Source organism: Bombus terrestris, chromosome 15 (genome assembly GCF_910591885.1).
Source record: "Bombus terrestris chromosome 15, iyBomTerr1.2, whole genome shotgun sequence".
NCBI classification, from domain to species: Eukaryota; Metazoa; Arthropoda; class Insecta; order Hymenoptera; family Apidae; genus Bombus; species Bombus terrestris.
In genome coordinates, this window is record NC_063283.1 from 138,060 (window position 1) to 150,257 (window position 12,198).

Genomic DNA, 12,198 nt, shown 5'->3' on the forward strand with positions numbered 1-12,198 from the left:
AAAAGGTACAGCTTCCTTTACGGACGCAGCAGTACTGTCGTCGAAACGGGATGTGGTTGAGTTCAAGGAGCCAATATAAATATGTTTGGATTTATCGGACATGTAATAAAAGTACGAGTTGTCGTATTTGAATATTTATGACAAGCTGTATTTTACGTTGAATGGTGGTAGGAAGTACGTCCAATCACCAACGCTTGTTGTCCTTTCGAAAGGTGATGTCTCTCCTCGCGGTCGAATATAGCGCTGTGACGATAACATCGTATAACGTGTGTCGAGCCTTCGATAGGACGATTCTAGATATCGCGATAGTCGCTAGGATGGCTTGGTATCGGGCAGCGATACCAGTAGGTCGAAGGTTGCCGATGTCGCGTACAAAAGCTGCGCAACAGGTACAGATTTTCCTCGGTGAAAGTTGTTTCGCCATCGTCCGACGTATCGTCATCTCCGTCGAGTGAAAGTCATCCGTTAATTAAATATTTCATTTGTGCCTTATCGAGAAAACTCGGTCCCAGTTGTTAATCTTTTCGCTAAAGATTAATAATTTCTATGCGATTCTAAAACTATGCGATTCTTCGTTATTAATCATCGACATTAAGATATCGAGTCTTAACTAGAAGTTAGATCTTTCGTACAAATATTTCTAATTTTTTCAAATTGTTTACCCAATTCTCGTTCAACCGACTCAAGAAATTCCTTCGACCGCGCGTCGTTAAATGATTGTTCGGCAGTCGTGAGTTAATTATTTCATTCAAATGAATTATTAATGCGACGAAACGGAACTTGCCGCGTCTCGGGCGCGTTGCAATTGTCTCTTATTGTATTTCTCTTTACGCGACGCCATAAAAGGAACATTAGTCATCGTAGGTCAGGAACGCGATCGTTGTGTATCAAACGAGTTTCGCGCTTTATTGTCTTCGAATCGATCATCGTCGGATCATTTGGTGCTTGCCAACAAACGCGCACCGTTCCTTTTTACGCAGTAGGAAATGCTATTATCTTCTCTAAAAGTCGAATCAACGGATAGATGTCTATCATCTCATTTAAATGCACGCACCGATATAGTCGTACATTTGTACATGCAGCTACTTAATTTGACTTCATAATTTTAATAAATGCAATTGCACGACGGAACGGAATACGTTGCGTCATAAATATTCTAGCTAAATGTCGGTCGAGTAAAACGGCAGATTTTATATTACGATTTTTTATATTTATACGCGCGCGCGCGCGCGTGCATGCGTACGAATACGTTAAATTCTATAGGCTTTTCATTTGACGTTTTATTTACATCGAAAATTATCTTTAATTAATACAATGCGTACATCTACGTGTATATCAGTACATGGAACCTTTGTCCTCGGGCAGTAAGAAATATATCGCTACGTTTCCTTGGGACGTGTTCACGATTTCTCGGTGCCTGATCAATAAAATTGCTGCCAGTCCATACATTAATGTAGGTATACCTGATAGGATAAGAAATCTGAAATAGCTAATCGTCGTTAATTATAGTGGCGAGACGCCACGCCGGGCTTCCGGCGAATCCCCGCCGTGTACGGTATCTTTGGATGGAAAAAATGTGAACGAAGGTAAAGAACGGATGGATCGTAGAAGAATGACGATGAGCACGTATCGACGTGGCGAGACGCCTTTTTATTTCTTATAAATACGGTATGCGAAAATGTATACCAAGGTTCAGAAGCTTGATCGCCTTGAAAAATTTGTCCTCGGCGCTGAGGTCCTGTCGTGGCCTCTTGGTGCAGTGATATTTGATGTATGGATAGCAGCCGGTTCTAAGTACATGATAATTGCTGTTGCCTACTGGCCAATTGAAGTGGGACATCCCTCTTTGATCGTTCACAACGTCGGCATACTTGACAAAATACGAAGTCCATGGTGGCTCGTTCGTTTGCAGGAGATAACTCGTTAAGACCTGTTTGTACCGTATAAACGACAGCGAGTTACTTTGTATCCTCTCGTCTATCTGTTTTACCAATATCCATTTTGTCGATCGTTTACAGCTACGACATCATAGGATGGCATTATGGCTATCCGTTACATACCGGTAAGCCTCGATTATCAACTCACGCGTCTCGTTCACGCGGATGGTCATTCGGTATGAAAACGTCGAATTAAACGACGATCTCGAAAGTTTAGTAACTATATGAAACTATAGTAAGTACTTGTATATAGGTAGGTGTCGCGTATCTTGCGCGTGAATCGATAGATTCTTAGGATCTCATCGATCGAAAGTCTCGCGAGAATTCTCATGCTAATCGATTGCGATTGAATAGGAAGGGAAATTCTGGGAAACGGTAGTCAGTTTTGCGCGACGACACTGAATGTCGTATGTAAGTACGTATGTGCGTGATTGGCGCGGAGGATCGGGGAGCGATCGACGAAAAAGAACCTCGATGTAAAACTGAGTACGAAACTTGCCTCGGATGCTGAGGGTTTGGTCTTTTTGGGAGCAATCTTCAGCCAAGTACCGTATGGACAAACGAAGAGTTTCCTTTGCGTGGACAAGGCCTTTACAAGCATTCGACCACTGAAATTTTGTCCCAAGTTCCAATCGATCAAATGTCACGTTTCTTCCTGTCTGCTCAAAGTCTCAATCTCAGCGTGAAACCACCTGCAATCGTACAATTTATTCGAGTTTGGTTTTCTTTGATGAACTTACGAGATCCAACGAGAAAGCGCGTCTATAGATAGATAGGCGCACCTGCGATCTAGAGAACTGTGCCATGTACATACGTACTACTAACACATACATATACGTAGTACGTTACCTATGTATCGACTGTTTGCAATGGCTATATACAGGGTGACCGACGCAACTAGGACTAACCGAGGAACAGGTTCTATCTATAATCTATAATCCATAAAATGGCAAGACAAAAGTTGCGACAGTTTGCTTTTAAATAATAATACTTTGCTCGTATCGTTTATCGTAATTCGTTCAAATATGTAAATATGAAAAATTTCCCTTTCCTTCGAATCGTTGGTAATTGGCCGTTAGCCAATAGACAAAGCTTTCTCGTCCTGTTGTTGGCGTTCATCCTGTAGAATGCAGAATATAGAACATCGTATCCGGCGAATGTATCCTATCTCTGTGCATGTAAGGAAAGTAACCAGCGAGCCCGTTCGGTTCGCGAGTTTCTCGTGGCACATTGTGTTTTACCTTTCTAAAATAAATCCATGGCGAGTGCCATGCAAAATGTCAAGGTTAACGGGGATCAATTTGATCGGCTAGTGGAAAATCATTCCGAAGTAGATTTCGGTGTATTCGTCTGCATTCACGAACCGTGATCGTGTTAGCATAAATACTTGTACAGTAACCGATTGCTATTTTTTCTGTCAACCATCAGATATTCTCATAGTAGCATTTTTTTAATCCACCTTACTTTTGCTACGTTAATAGCACGATAATACCACGTTTAATTCGCGTATTCGATAAAGTAACTATAGATTTCGAATTGATAAAACATTCTAACTTTTATATTTTATAACTGTTATACACTTTCTGTACAAAAATTATCTTTAAATATCTCTTTCGATTGATCGTCGGGACATATGTACGTAGTTATCTAAATCGGTTCATTTAATATATCGTTGTATGTTAATTACGTGTTAATTTAATTTTTATACCGTAGCAAGTGTGCTGGTCTTCGATGCATCCAAGTGAAATGTCTTTTTACGGAGGAAATACGCGTCATAGTACGTAATGTAATTCGGTAATACGTGAGAATAGTGTTCTAGCATTCTAAATTTACATGGAAGTTGCATTAAATTAACGGAAATTGATCGATGTTGGCAATTTTCTGCACCTGTTTGAAATATCGTGGCCACTGTCTGGGCTTAGGTAAAGCGCTTTTACTCACGTTTCGTCGCATGCGCAAGAAACTCGCACTCGGGTTGCGAAGAAATGTACACGTCTCAACGTGTTACATCCGTACTTTGGGATTCACGATTCACGTTTCATTTAACGTAGTTCTCTTCGTTCAATGACATTCCACGTATTCGCCATTCTATGTGTATAACGTGCATAGATGATACGCATATGTGTATATACATACGTCGATCACGAAAGGAATTATACGCGAAGTGACTGGTTGTATTATTAGGTCAACTGGTTCTGGCGCTACCATCGGTGTACAGTGTACATATTGATCTCCCGTGGCGGTCTTTTTGAATTTTCTTAAGTTACGTAGATCTCATAATTATTAAACACCGTTGATAGAATTGATTCTTTCGGGTGAGTGATCGACATCGTTAAATATTATATATATATATATATATATATATATATATATATATATATATATATATATATATTGAAATAGGACAATCTGTCTATATATTATTTATATTCAACAGCCTAAAAGAGACAATGATCACGTGAAGCGTTCTTGTATGAATGAAACACCTATACGTTTATACTTGAGTATTATGATCTATGTATGTTTCTAGCGAGATTGGAAAAGTACGTGCAACGAATCGTTATTATATTGGTTATATATTGGTTATATCGGTTGATATTAGGTATTTGAAAAGAGCAATCGCTTGGTAACCGTCGTTTCATGAAATCGCTATCTCAGCCTAGTGAAAAAGTTTGAACTCGAAGTCGATTCGCGATGACGTCGACTGTTCGCTAATCGTTTTCAATTTCTTTTTTGTTTCGACTAGGTGCCGTCTGTAACCTAGCAACGGTAACGGAGCAAGTAATCATCGTTACATCGGTATCTCGATAAAGACGATCAGAGTGTCGCGATGGTTGATCGTTCGATTCTTGTTAAGCCAGTGTCTAAGCTCGCATCGCTATAAAATTCTATATAATTTACCAAAATTTGGTTACATAAGATGGAAACGAATGGTCATTGTATTCGAATTTCTCGTGCTTCCCACTAGCCGTAATTACATCGGAATATACATTTCTGCGAAAAATGGCTGTTGGTTGGAGAGTTTCGCAGAAACACGATACCGCTGGTCGGCTTGTATTTCTAGCACATTCTATTTCCGTATATTTACGTTTATCTCGATGGACATATTCTTATGCGATATGCGATATGCGAGCCTCTGTCGGGGAAAGATGCGTGTGCACTCGGAGCCACGCACGGCAGATATCACGGTCACGATACGTTACTTATTTTGATGGACGTCTACGATATCCGCGATATATAATACATAAACGATGTAATCGCCATGCGCCTTTTCGGTCGAGCTTGCCCCTTCGTTATACGCGGCGCACATTCGTATATGGATCTAGGTGTATTCGTTCAGAATTGAAAATTCCAACCGCCAGAACACGTGCTTAACGGGACGACCGAAGGGCCGTCCTTGTCTCAAGCTCTGACGTCGCGTCGAGCCGTGTCGCGCCGCGTCCGGTTTCGCCTTTCCTTTAAATATACAGAATACAACGGTGAAACGGTATTTTTCGTGGTAAATTGCACCGGACTGGCCGGTCGTTTCTTGGAACATTCGGTCAACCATGTTTGCAGAAGGTGCGACAGTTTTTGCGTAAATCGGTGGCGTAGATAAATTGTACAGCGAGGACGATGGTGTTACTCGCGATGAAATCTTCAAATTGTTGAACGTTTGAAAGTTTCGCTGATTTGTTAACACTTTGCTATCGCGTCGTCGAGTTTCTAAGAAATTTGCTCCAACTATGAGCGCAAGTTTCTAGCGAGTTGATTAGTTACAGAAGGTTATACCGTATACGAATAATTGGAGTATTACCGTATACGTAAATCCTGAAAATGCGTATTTTTATCTATTTTGTACGAAAAGTCTCGCGTTGGTTGAAACTTAATGTCAGTACAGTTTCAATACGATTTGATTTACATGTGATTTAAAAGTAATATACTTATATTTGATTCAATGACGGTTGACTTATTGAGATTCAAACTGATCGCGTATAATTTATTCGACGATGTTATTTCTAGTTAACGTTTAGAGCGAGGATGGCGATATTCGCCTATCTTCCTCAAACTTTCAGCAAGATTAACAACACCTAGTTCCTCTGCTCGCTTATTATTCTCGGGCCATGAATTATCGTGTCTGTTGCGTTCATTTAGCGGGTTCTAAAGTTTATATACTAGAATGTTGCTCTTTGGTGTTCGTTTTTCAGTGGGTCCACACACATGCCCTGAAGGCCCAAACATATATTACCATAATTTAAAGTCTAAAGTCTCGTAGAGAAAAACGGAGAAGGAGAAGGAGAAGGAGAAAGAAAAGGAGAGAAGTGGTACTTTTGCGAAGGAACTCGTTCAAGGGTTGTGAAATTCTCATGTCGCGGAGCAAAATTTTATGCGAGAAAGTACGCTGCCGCTCTGTCGGTTTAATGTGGCCGCGAGAGGTGCAGAAACGAGAGAGCCTTTGACTGAAAATGTTGCGTTTACATAATGAAATTTGTTGGCGAGAATTTAACGACGGCCCTCCTGGCCGGATGCTAAGAATCTTTTTGTTGGTCATTGCGGTATCGTGAACAACACGCGGTTCGTGGTTAGACGCGGATGCAACCAAACGGATTTGCTTTCCATCCTAAGAGACGGCTGTTCTGTCTTACCTCGCGCGAACGAGGTTCGACCAATAGCAAAATGCATTGTTTTAATTTATATCTTTTTAAATTATATCCTTCTCGTAACGTAATCGGTCCGATTCTCCTACAAGTTTATCAAGTCTATCGTTTGTTTTCTCAATTTTAAGATACGAGTTCGTATATTATATTATCTGTTAACGTTCTCTTAAGTGTTAAATCGACGCATGTATTAGTAGTAGTAGTAGTAGTAGTAGTAGTAGTAGTAGTAGTAGTAGTAGTATATGAGTATATATACATTTGGTTTTTAATCGTCGTACCTTCGCAAACACGTCGAACGATTTTAAACAACTTGACTTTTAGTTTGTGTTTACGCTCGTTAACGTAGCAATTTTTCTTCCTTTAGGGCTATACGAGTAAAATAATAGATGTGCATTGATAAAGTGATTCGCAGTTTTTAAACGTAAGATCGTTCGATCGTTCAGGTAACGTAACTGTCAGCGAAGCTTTAGGAAGGGGGGGGGGGAAGACTGTAACGTTATTACGCGAGGTACAATTTCCATTTGCTGTGGTAATACGTATTGTTCTGGCAGTTTTCTCAGTTTCTGTTTCTCTCTCTCTGATTATCGATGTTATTCCGTGGCGCGATAGCTAGATCGGAATGACACGCCGATTTCGCCGAAACTCCTTCACGGTCGTCATTCTTTAGCGCGAGAGCCTACCTTAATCCCTTTTAATACCTTCCAGTGGATGATATCGTAAACCACACACGAAGATAATCGCTACGGTGTACTTGGAACATCCGCCGGTTGCGTCGCATCGCGTCGTGTCGTGTCGCTTCGTGGTGTTTCTGCGCGTGCGAATGCCGCCGTATCACGTAAGTTCTGACGGGAAAGCGAGGACGGCTGGAATTTTGCGTCGTAAAATTCCATCAACGCGCTGCTCTCGTGAGAAGAACGATAAACTCGCGCGTGTTTTGTCGTTCCTCCGCGTCCAACCCTCCACGTCCAACCCTTCACGTCCAATTCCACAAATATCGCTATCGCTCGTAACGAATTTTCACACGGTCCACCTATATGTAATTACGAGCTGTCGAAATCCTCCAGTTTCAGTTGCCATTGTTCTATCAACGGACGAGCCGTTAGGTAACGAGCTGTGTTTTGTAACGGGAGTAAAAGGTATTCGGTATCGTTGCGTAAATATCACTTTCCGATATACTAGTTATGAATCGATACCAAACGAGGAAATGGAGATGTAGTCTTTTTTTAAAATTAAATAATTACTTTCCGAGTAAAGTTTTTCGGATAATTCATCCGTACCTTTGCGCGATTACTCTGTACGCGTAATAAATACTTTGCAATGTTGGTCCGATAGCCCCGAGTTCTGACCCAACTCTTCTCATTCTAGCGCGTATTATCGTGAAGCACTCGGGAGCATTCGCTAGAGAAACGCGTGTATCACGGTCATCAGTACGGTATCGGTACGGTGCATCGAAGGAAAGGATGCATCTTTTATCTTGTCGAGAGATCAACGTCGTACGAGTATAACGCGTAGATCTCGTCATCGCGAGACACTATGCGTGCCCTCGTTCCGTATGTGCGGGCGAGAATTGCAGGCGCGTGGGCGAAAAATCGAACGGTTCTCGTTACCAAGATGAATGGAAAAGGAACACGTCTGGATGCTCGGCGGATTTTTATTCGCTTCACTTCTTACCACCGATCAAGAGTTTCACGAAAGAGTTACGAAAGCTTATCGAATTACGAAACGCTTTGTATTTTTATAGCACGTAATCGATAGCACGTCCATGATTGGTATTGGCTTGGATTTTTGCTAGAACGTTCGATTATATCGAGAGTCGTTGCATTTCGGTATTTGTAAAAGGTTTTTAACGTTAAGCGATCAAGTTCTCGAGAAAATGTCTTGGAAAAATTGCCGTAAATCACCGTAAATCGTATAAATACATACGGTTTACGGCGGCAGTCCTAACCATTGATATCGCATCGCGACCGTTATGTTTCTTGGTGTGATCGTTGAAATGGCGATCACAATCGTTGGTGGTCGTTGCTGGCTTCGTTCATCTTTCAAGGTGTAATACGGGACGATGTCAGTTTTTAGTGTGGCGTACCAAGCTTTCACGAAAACTTTCATAAAAACTTAGGCGGTAGTTCACGGACATCGCTACGGAACTGTATCGAAGAAACACTGGCAATGCGGTTTCGTAGTTTGTCCGTTATCGATCGAATAGCTTCCCTTTTTTTATTTTTTATCCATCGAGTCCTTCGCGACAAAAGATCCCGCAAATGTCTAGTAGTTGGATAAAAGAATCGTTCGATGGCACGACCAGTGGCAAATTTCTTAGTCAAGAAGGAAGCTACGAGTGGGAACGATCAACGGTTAATTCAATGAGAAATATCGTACTTTTCCGTTTTACTTTTCTCTCCAATACTAACGTACTTTGATTTTCAGTAGAAACAAAATATCAAACGTTATCAAGTTGCCGATTAAGCTTGCGATTTAGGATTATGATGTTTATTATTGGGATTAGGAGGACAGTTTTATGCATGTTGCACGGATTACGGGTTAACGTGCACACGGTGGACCACAGCGATATTGCGGTCTCATTACGCCGGGTTTCGTCACGGCTTAAACGCAAACCATGAATCCAGGTCAGTCGCGCAATTCCGTGAGAATTGCAGGAGACAATACGGGCGTACCAATTTTATTTCACCGGTAAATTGGTCGATGCAGATGTAACGTCTGTAGTTGAAGTTGTTCCACGGAAACGTGAATTTACTTTATTTGTTATGAATTTGATTACGTAATTTTACACGAGTCAGGGCTTTTGAACGACTTTGGTAGAAGAGTAGTGGTCGTTGATATTTTAAATGAATTATTTTGGTATTCGTTTATCGTTTAACGTTTAATCGAAGGCAATCGAGTCATGCGAAGCATGCGTATAGAGTAGAGAACGAGACTTTCGAAATCATCGGACCAGCATCGGTCATATCGCAATAGTCCGGTCATAAAAATGGACGAGAGATGTTTCGATATATGGATATATTTGTACACACGGAAATGAAAAGAGAAAAGGAACAATGGGAGGAAACGTGAAAAAAACTTTATTCCGGCGCATTTTCCTCCAAAGACGATAAGGTACGACGAAAGGAAAGATTTCAAGTGCCTCACCCTGTATACACGAACCGGTCGGCATTCGTGCTTCATATTTCAAGTGCAAAAATACGGTGGCTTAACGTTTCTCGAACAAGAGGTAGAAAAAGAGGCGCAGGTTTGGTTGTGGCCGCGACCAGAGCGTAAGATGGCACTCGAATGGCTCGCGTCGAGAGACGAGTATCGCGTGCATACGCTTAGAACTGGTTTGCTCGGGCGTACGAGAAACGGTGTCCTTAAAGAAAATGGAAAGGTGGGTCGTGTTCGAGAAGATCCCTTCTATCTTGCCGGGGGCTGTGGCTCGGTCGATCGGTCGTTCGTGCATGCATGCACCGCACACGCAACTCCTCTTGTACATGCTTGCTTACGCGGGACGCGACACAGTCACGTTACGAGCGATCGCAACGTGTCGATTCGAACCGAGTCGAGCCGCTGCGCTGGTTTCCAGTTTCTATCGAAAGCGTGGAGATGTTTCGTAATTACTCGATTTGGTCTTTGCGCACGGTCACTGTTCGCTCCGCTCGATTCCAATTATACGCTGTTGACTCGGTTGACTGACGGCCGTCCACTTTACGCCGATTGAAACGTTCTTCATCGCTGCGCAAAGGCAAGCCGCTATTGCCAGTTTCCGTTGTCGCGAATCTCCCGAGCAAACTTGCTAGCTTTTCACCGACGACGTTATTGATTTTTGAAGGGAACTTGAAAACTTGTTAACAAAGGTGCGTTCATGACATTTTTCTTCATTCGGTACTACTATTTGAAAACTGAAACCTTTAGTTTCAGCCAGGGAAAGTATATCGAGAAAGCTATCTATATCGATCGCTTCGAAAGGGGTAGTCCACTAAATCTTCTCTTAAACGTTCTTCGAGTTTGATTCCATCGTAAAAAAGAGTAGGTTGATTAAAAATTTACAATATCTAGTCGTCGTGGTTTAGAGAACGAGGAAAATAATATAAGACGTACAGACAGATAAAATTAATTAAATAAAGTATATAAAATACAAGATGAGAAAATCCAAAGGTTACTACTCTTTCGCGCGTTTGTACGATATAGGATAACATATGTACCGATTGGTTGAGATATTTAAGATTGAAATTCACGCGAGAAATCAGATATGTATCTTGCATGAAATATACAAAATATCGATCGCGATTATAACTGTCAACGAAATTGGTAAGCCTCGATTAATTTTCTTCGTCCCTTCTCTTGCCTTTATCTCATAGCAGTTTATCTCGCTTCGAAATGTTTTTAATTATTACGATAGATGGGTCTTTTTTCTTTTTATTTTTATTTCTCGTGTATACTCTTAGATTCTAGAGAGATCGGGCAGAAAGCATTATGTAAAGGGTACTTCTCATTAACGGAGCGCGGCTGCGCGTCGTTCGAATCCGGTTTTCATGACATAAGCTACGTGGCTTGAATCGGTGGTACATATCTATCAATGAGCGTGTACTAGTATTTCGATACGCGTACCAGGTATAATACATACATCGGATGCGTTCACTCGAACGATTGAACGTGTAACCCGTCTATACTTGGAGTGAATAGCGGTAATTTGAAAATCGGGCAACATTTCCCTACTTACAATTGGTTGATAGCTATAACGTAAAATCTTTTACCTTTTAGTTTGCAAAATTGTCCGCCATAGGAACGTTAATCGAAGAAGGTATAGAAAAAAGATATTCTAAAAGGTATTTTTAACGTAATTAACAAATGACTCGCGATGCTATCGATCGTTTATGAAAAACTTTTCGTAACTTTTCGTAATGATTTTCATACGTGCGTGCTAATGCGGGAAAAGCGTTTCACGACTGCGACTCGTACGCGCTGAAAAATACGCTGGTTGTACGGTGGTTGTGAAAGGTTCGCGATCAGTTTCATACAGGTGTACAGTGTTGGCGTTAGTTAGAGATCTGGATGGACATGTACGTCTCGTAGTAGGTATCCAACAGGTACTTGGTACAATGAGATGCCCAAGTATGCGCCGCTGGAACTTTATCAACGAGCTAACCTAACAGGTACCTGGCGTGTAACGATTGGCGGGAACCATAAATCGATCGTTTAATTGCTATCCCGTCGCGAGGCGTTTTACTAGCCCATCGATTCGCGTTGGTGCTCCTTCTACGTTCGAAGAAGCCCGAACACAGTTATATACGCTTATCCATGACCAGGAGGAAGATCGATGTCGGTGAAACCTCGGTGACTCGAATGAATCGCGAAACAAGCACGAATCGCCCTGCTGAAAACGCGGAAGTCGTGACCGTGGTACCGACTGCTAGTATAGATCTTTGCTTGAAATCCTACATATTGTAACGCGGAATTTGGAATTGGAGTCTCCACTTGTCCTATCTCTCTTGGCTTAAAGCTACTAATCGAGGCGATGCCTCGATTTCTGTCCGACCGTAATATCGCTCTTTCCTTTTATATCGTATCGCTTTTGTATCTCCTATTATTATTATGAAAATCTATCCAGCTGTTTAATACTCGCGATCGGACGC

At 41.6% G+C, this 12,198-nt stretch overlaps 2 protein-coding genes across 4 annotated transcripts in view; one reads left to right on the forward strand and one right to left on the reverse strand.

Moving 5' to 3' along the window:
* The window catches only part of LOC100651019 (cadherin-99C), a 74,039-nt gene that overhangs the window by 16,018 nt on the left and 45,823 nt on the right, over positions 1 to 12,198 (forward strand). The window lies entirely within an intron of this gene.
* On the reverse strand, positions 1,261 to 4,146 carry LOC105666513 (uncharacterized protein C15orf61 homolog). 3 transcript variants are annotated; one of them, XM_048412500.1, is made up of 4 exons: positions 4,074 to 4,146; positions 2,437 to 2,629; positions 1,687 to 1,930; positions 1,261 to 1,463 (listed from the first exon to the last, which is right to left on the reverse strand). In XM_048412500.1, exons 2-4 carry the CDS (start codon positions 2,536 to 2,538, stop codon positions 1,336 to 1,338), a joined length of 474 nt encoding a protein of 157 aa, XP_048268457.1. In that variant the 5' UTR covers positions 2,539 to 2,629; positions 4,074 to 4,146; the 3' UTR covers positions 1,261 to 1,335. The 3 variants fall into 3 exon arrangements, with proteins under 3 accessions (XP_048268457.1, XP_012172004.1, XP_048268456.1); XM_012316614.3 differs by lacking the exon at positions 4,074 to 4,146 and adding an exon at positions 3,879 to 4,067; XM_048412499.1 differs by lacking the exon at positions 4,074 to 4,146 and adding an exon at positions 2,989 to 3,846.

Coding starts and splice junctions, on each gene's coding strand:
- LOC105666513 (XM_048412500.1), bottom strand. CDS start 2,538: ATGCTTGTAAAGGCCTTGTCCACGCAAAGGAAACTCTTCGTTTGTCCA. Junction 1,931..2,436: donor CCAAACCCTCAGCATCCGAG/GCAAGTTTCGTA, acceptor CGGTACAAACAG/GTCTTAACGAGTTATCTCCT. Junction 1,464..1,686: donor GATCAAGCTTCTGAACCTTG/GTATACATTTTC, acceptor TTATCCTATCAG/GTATACCTACATTAATGTAT.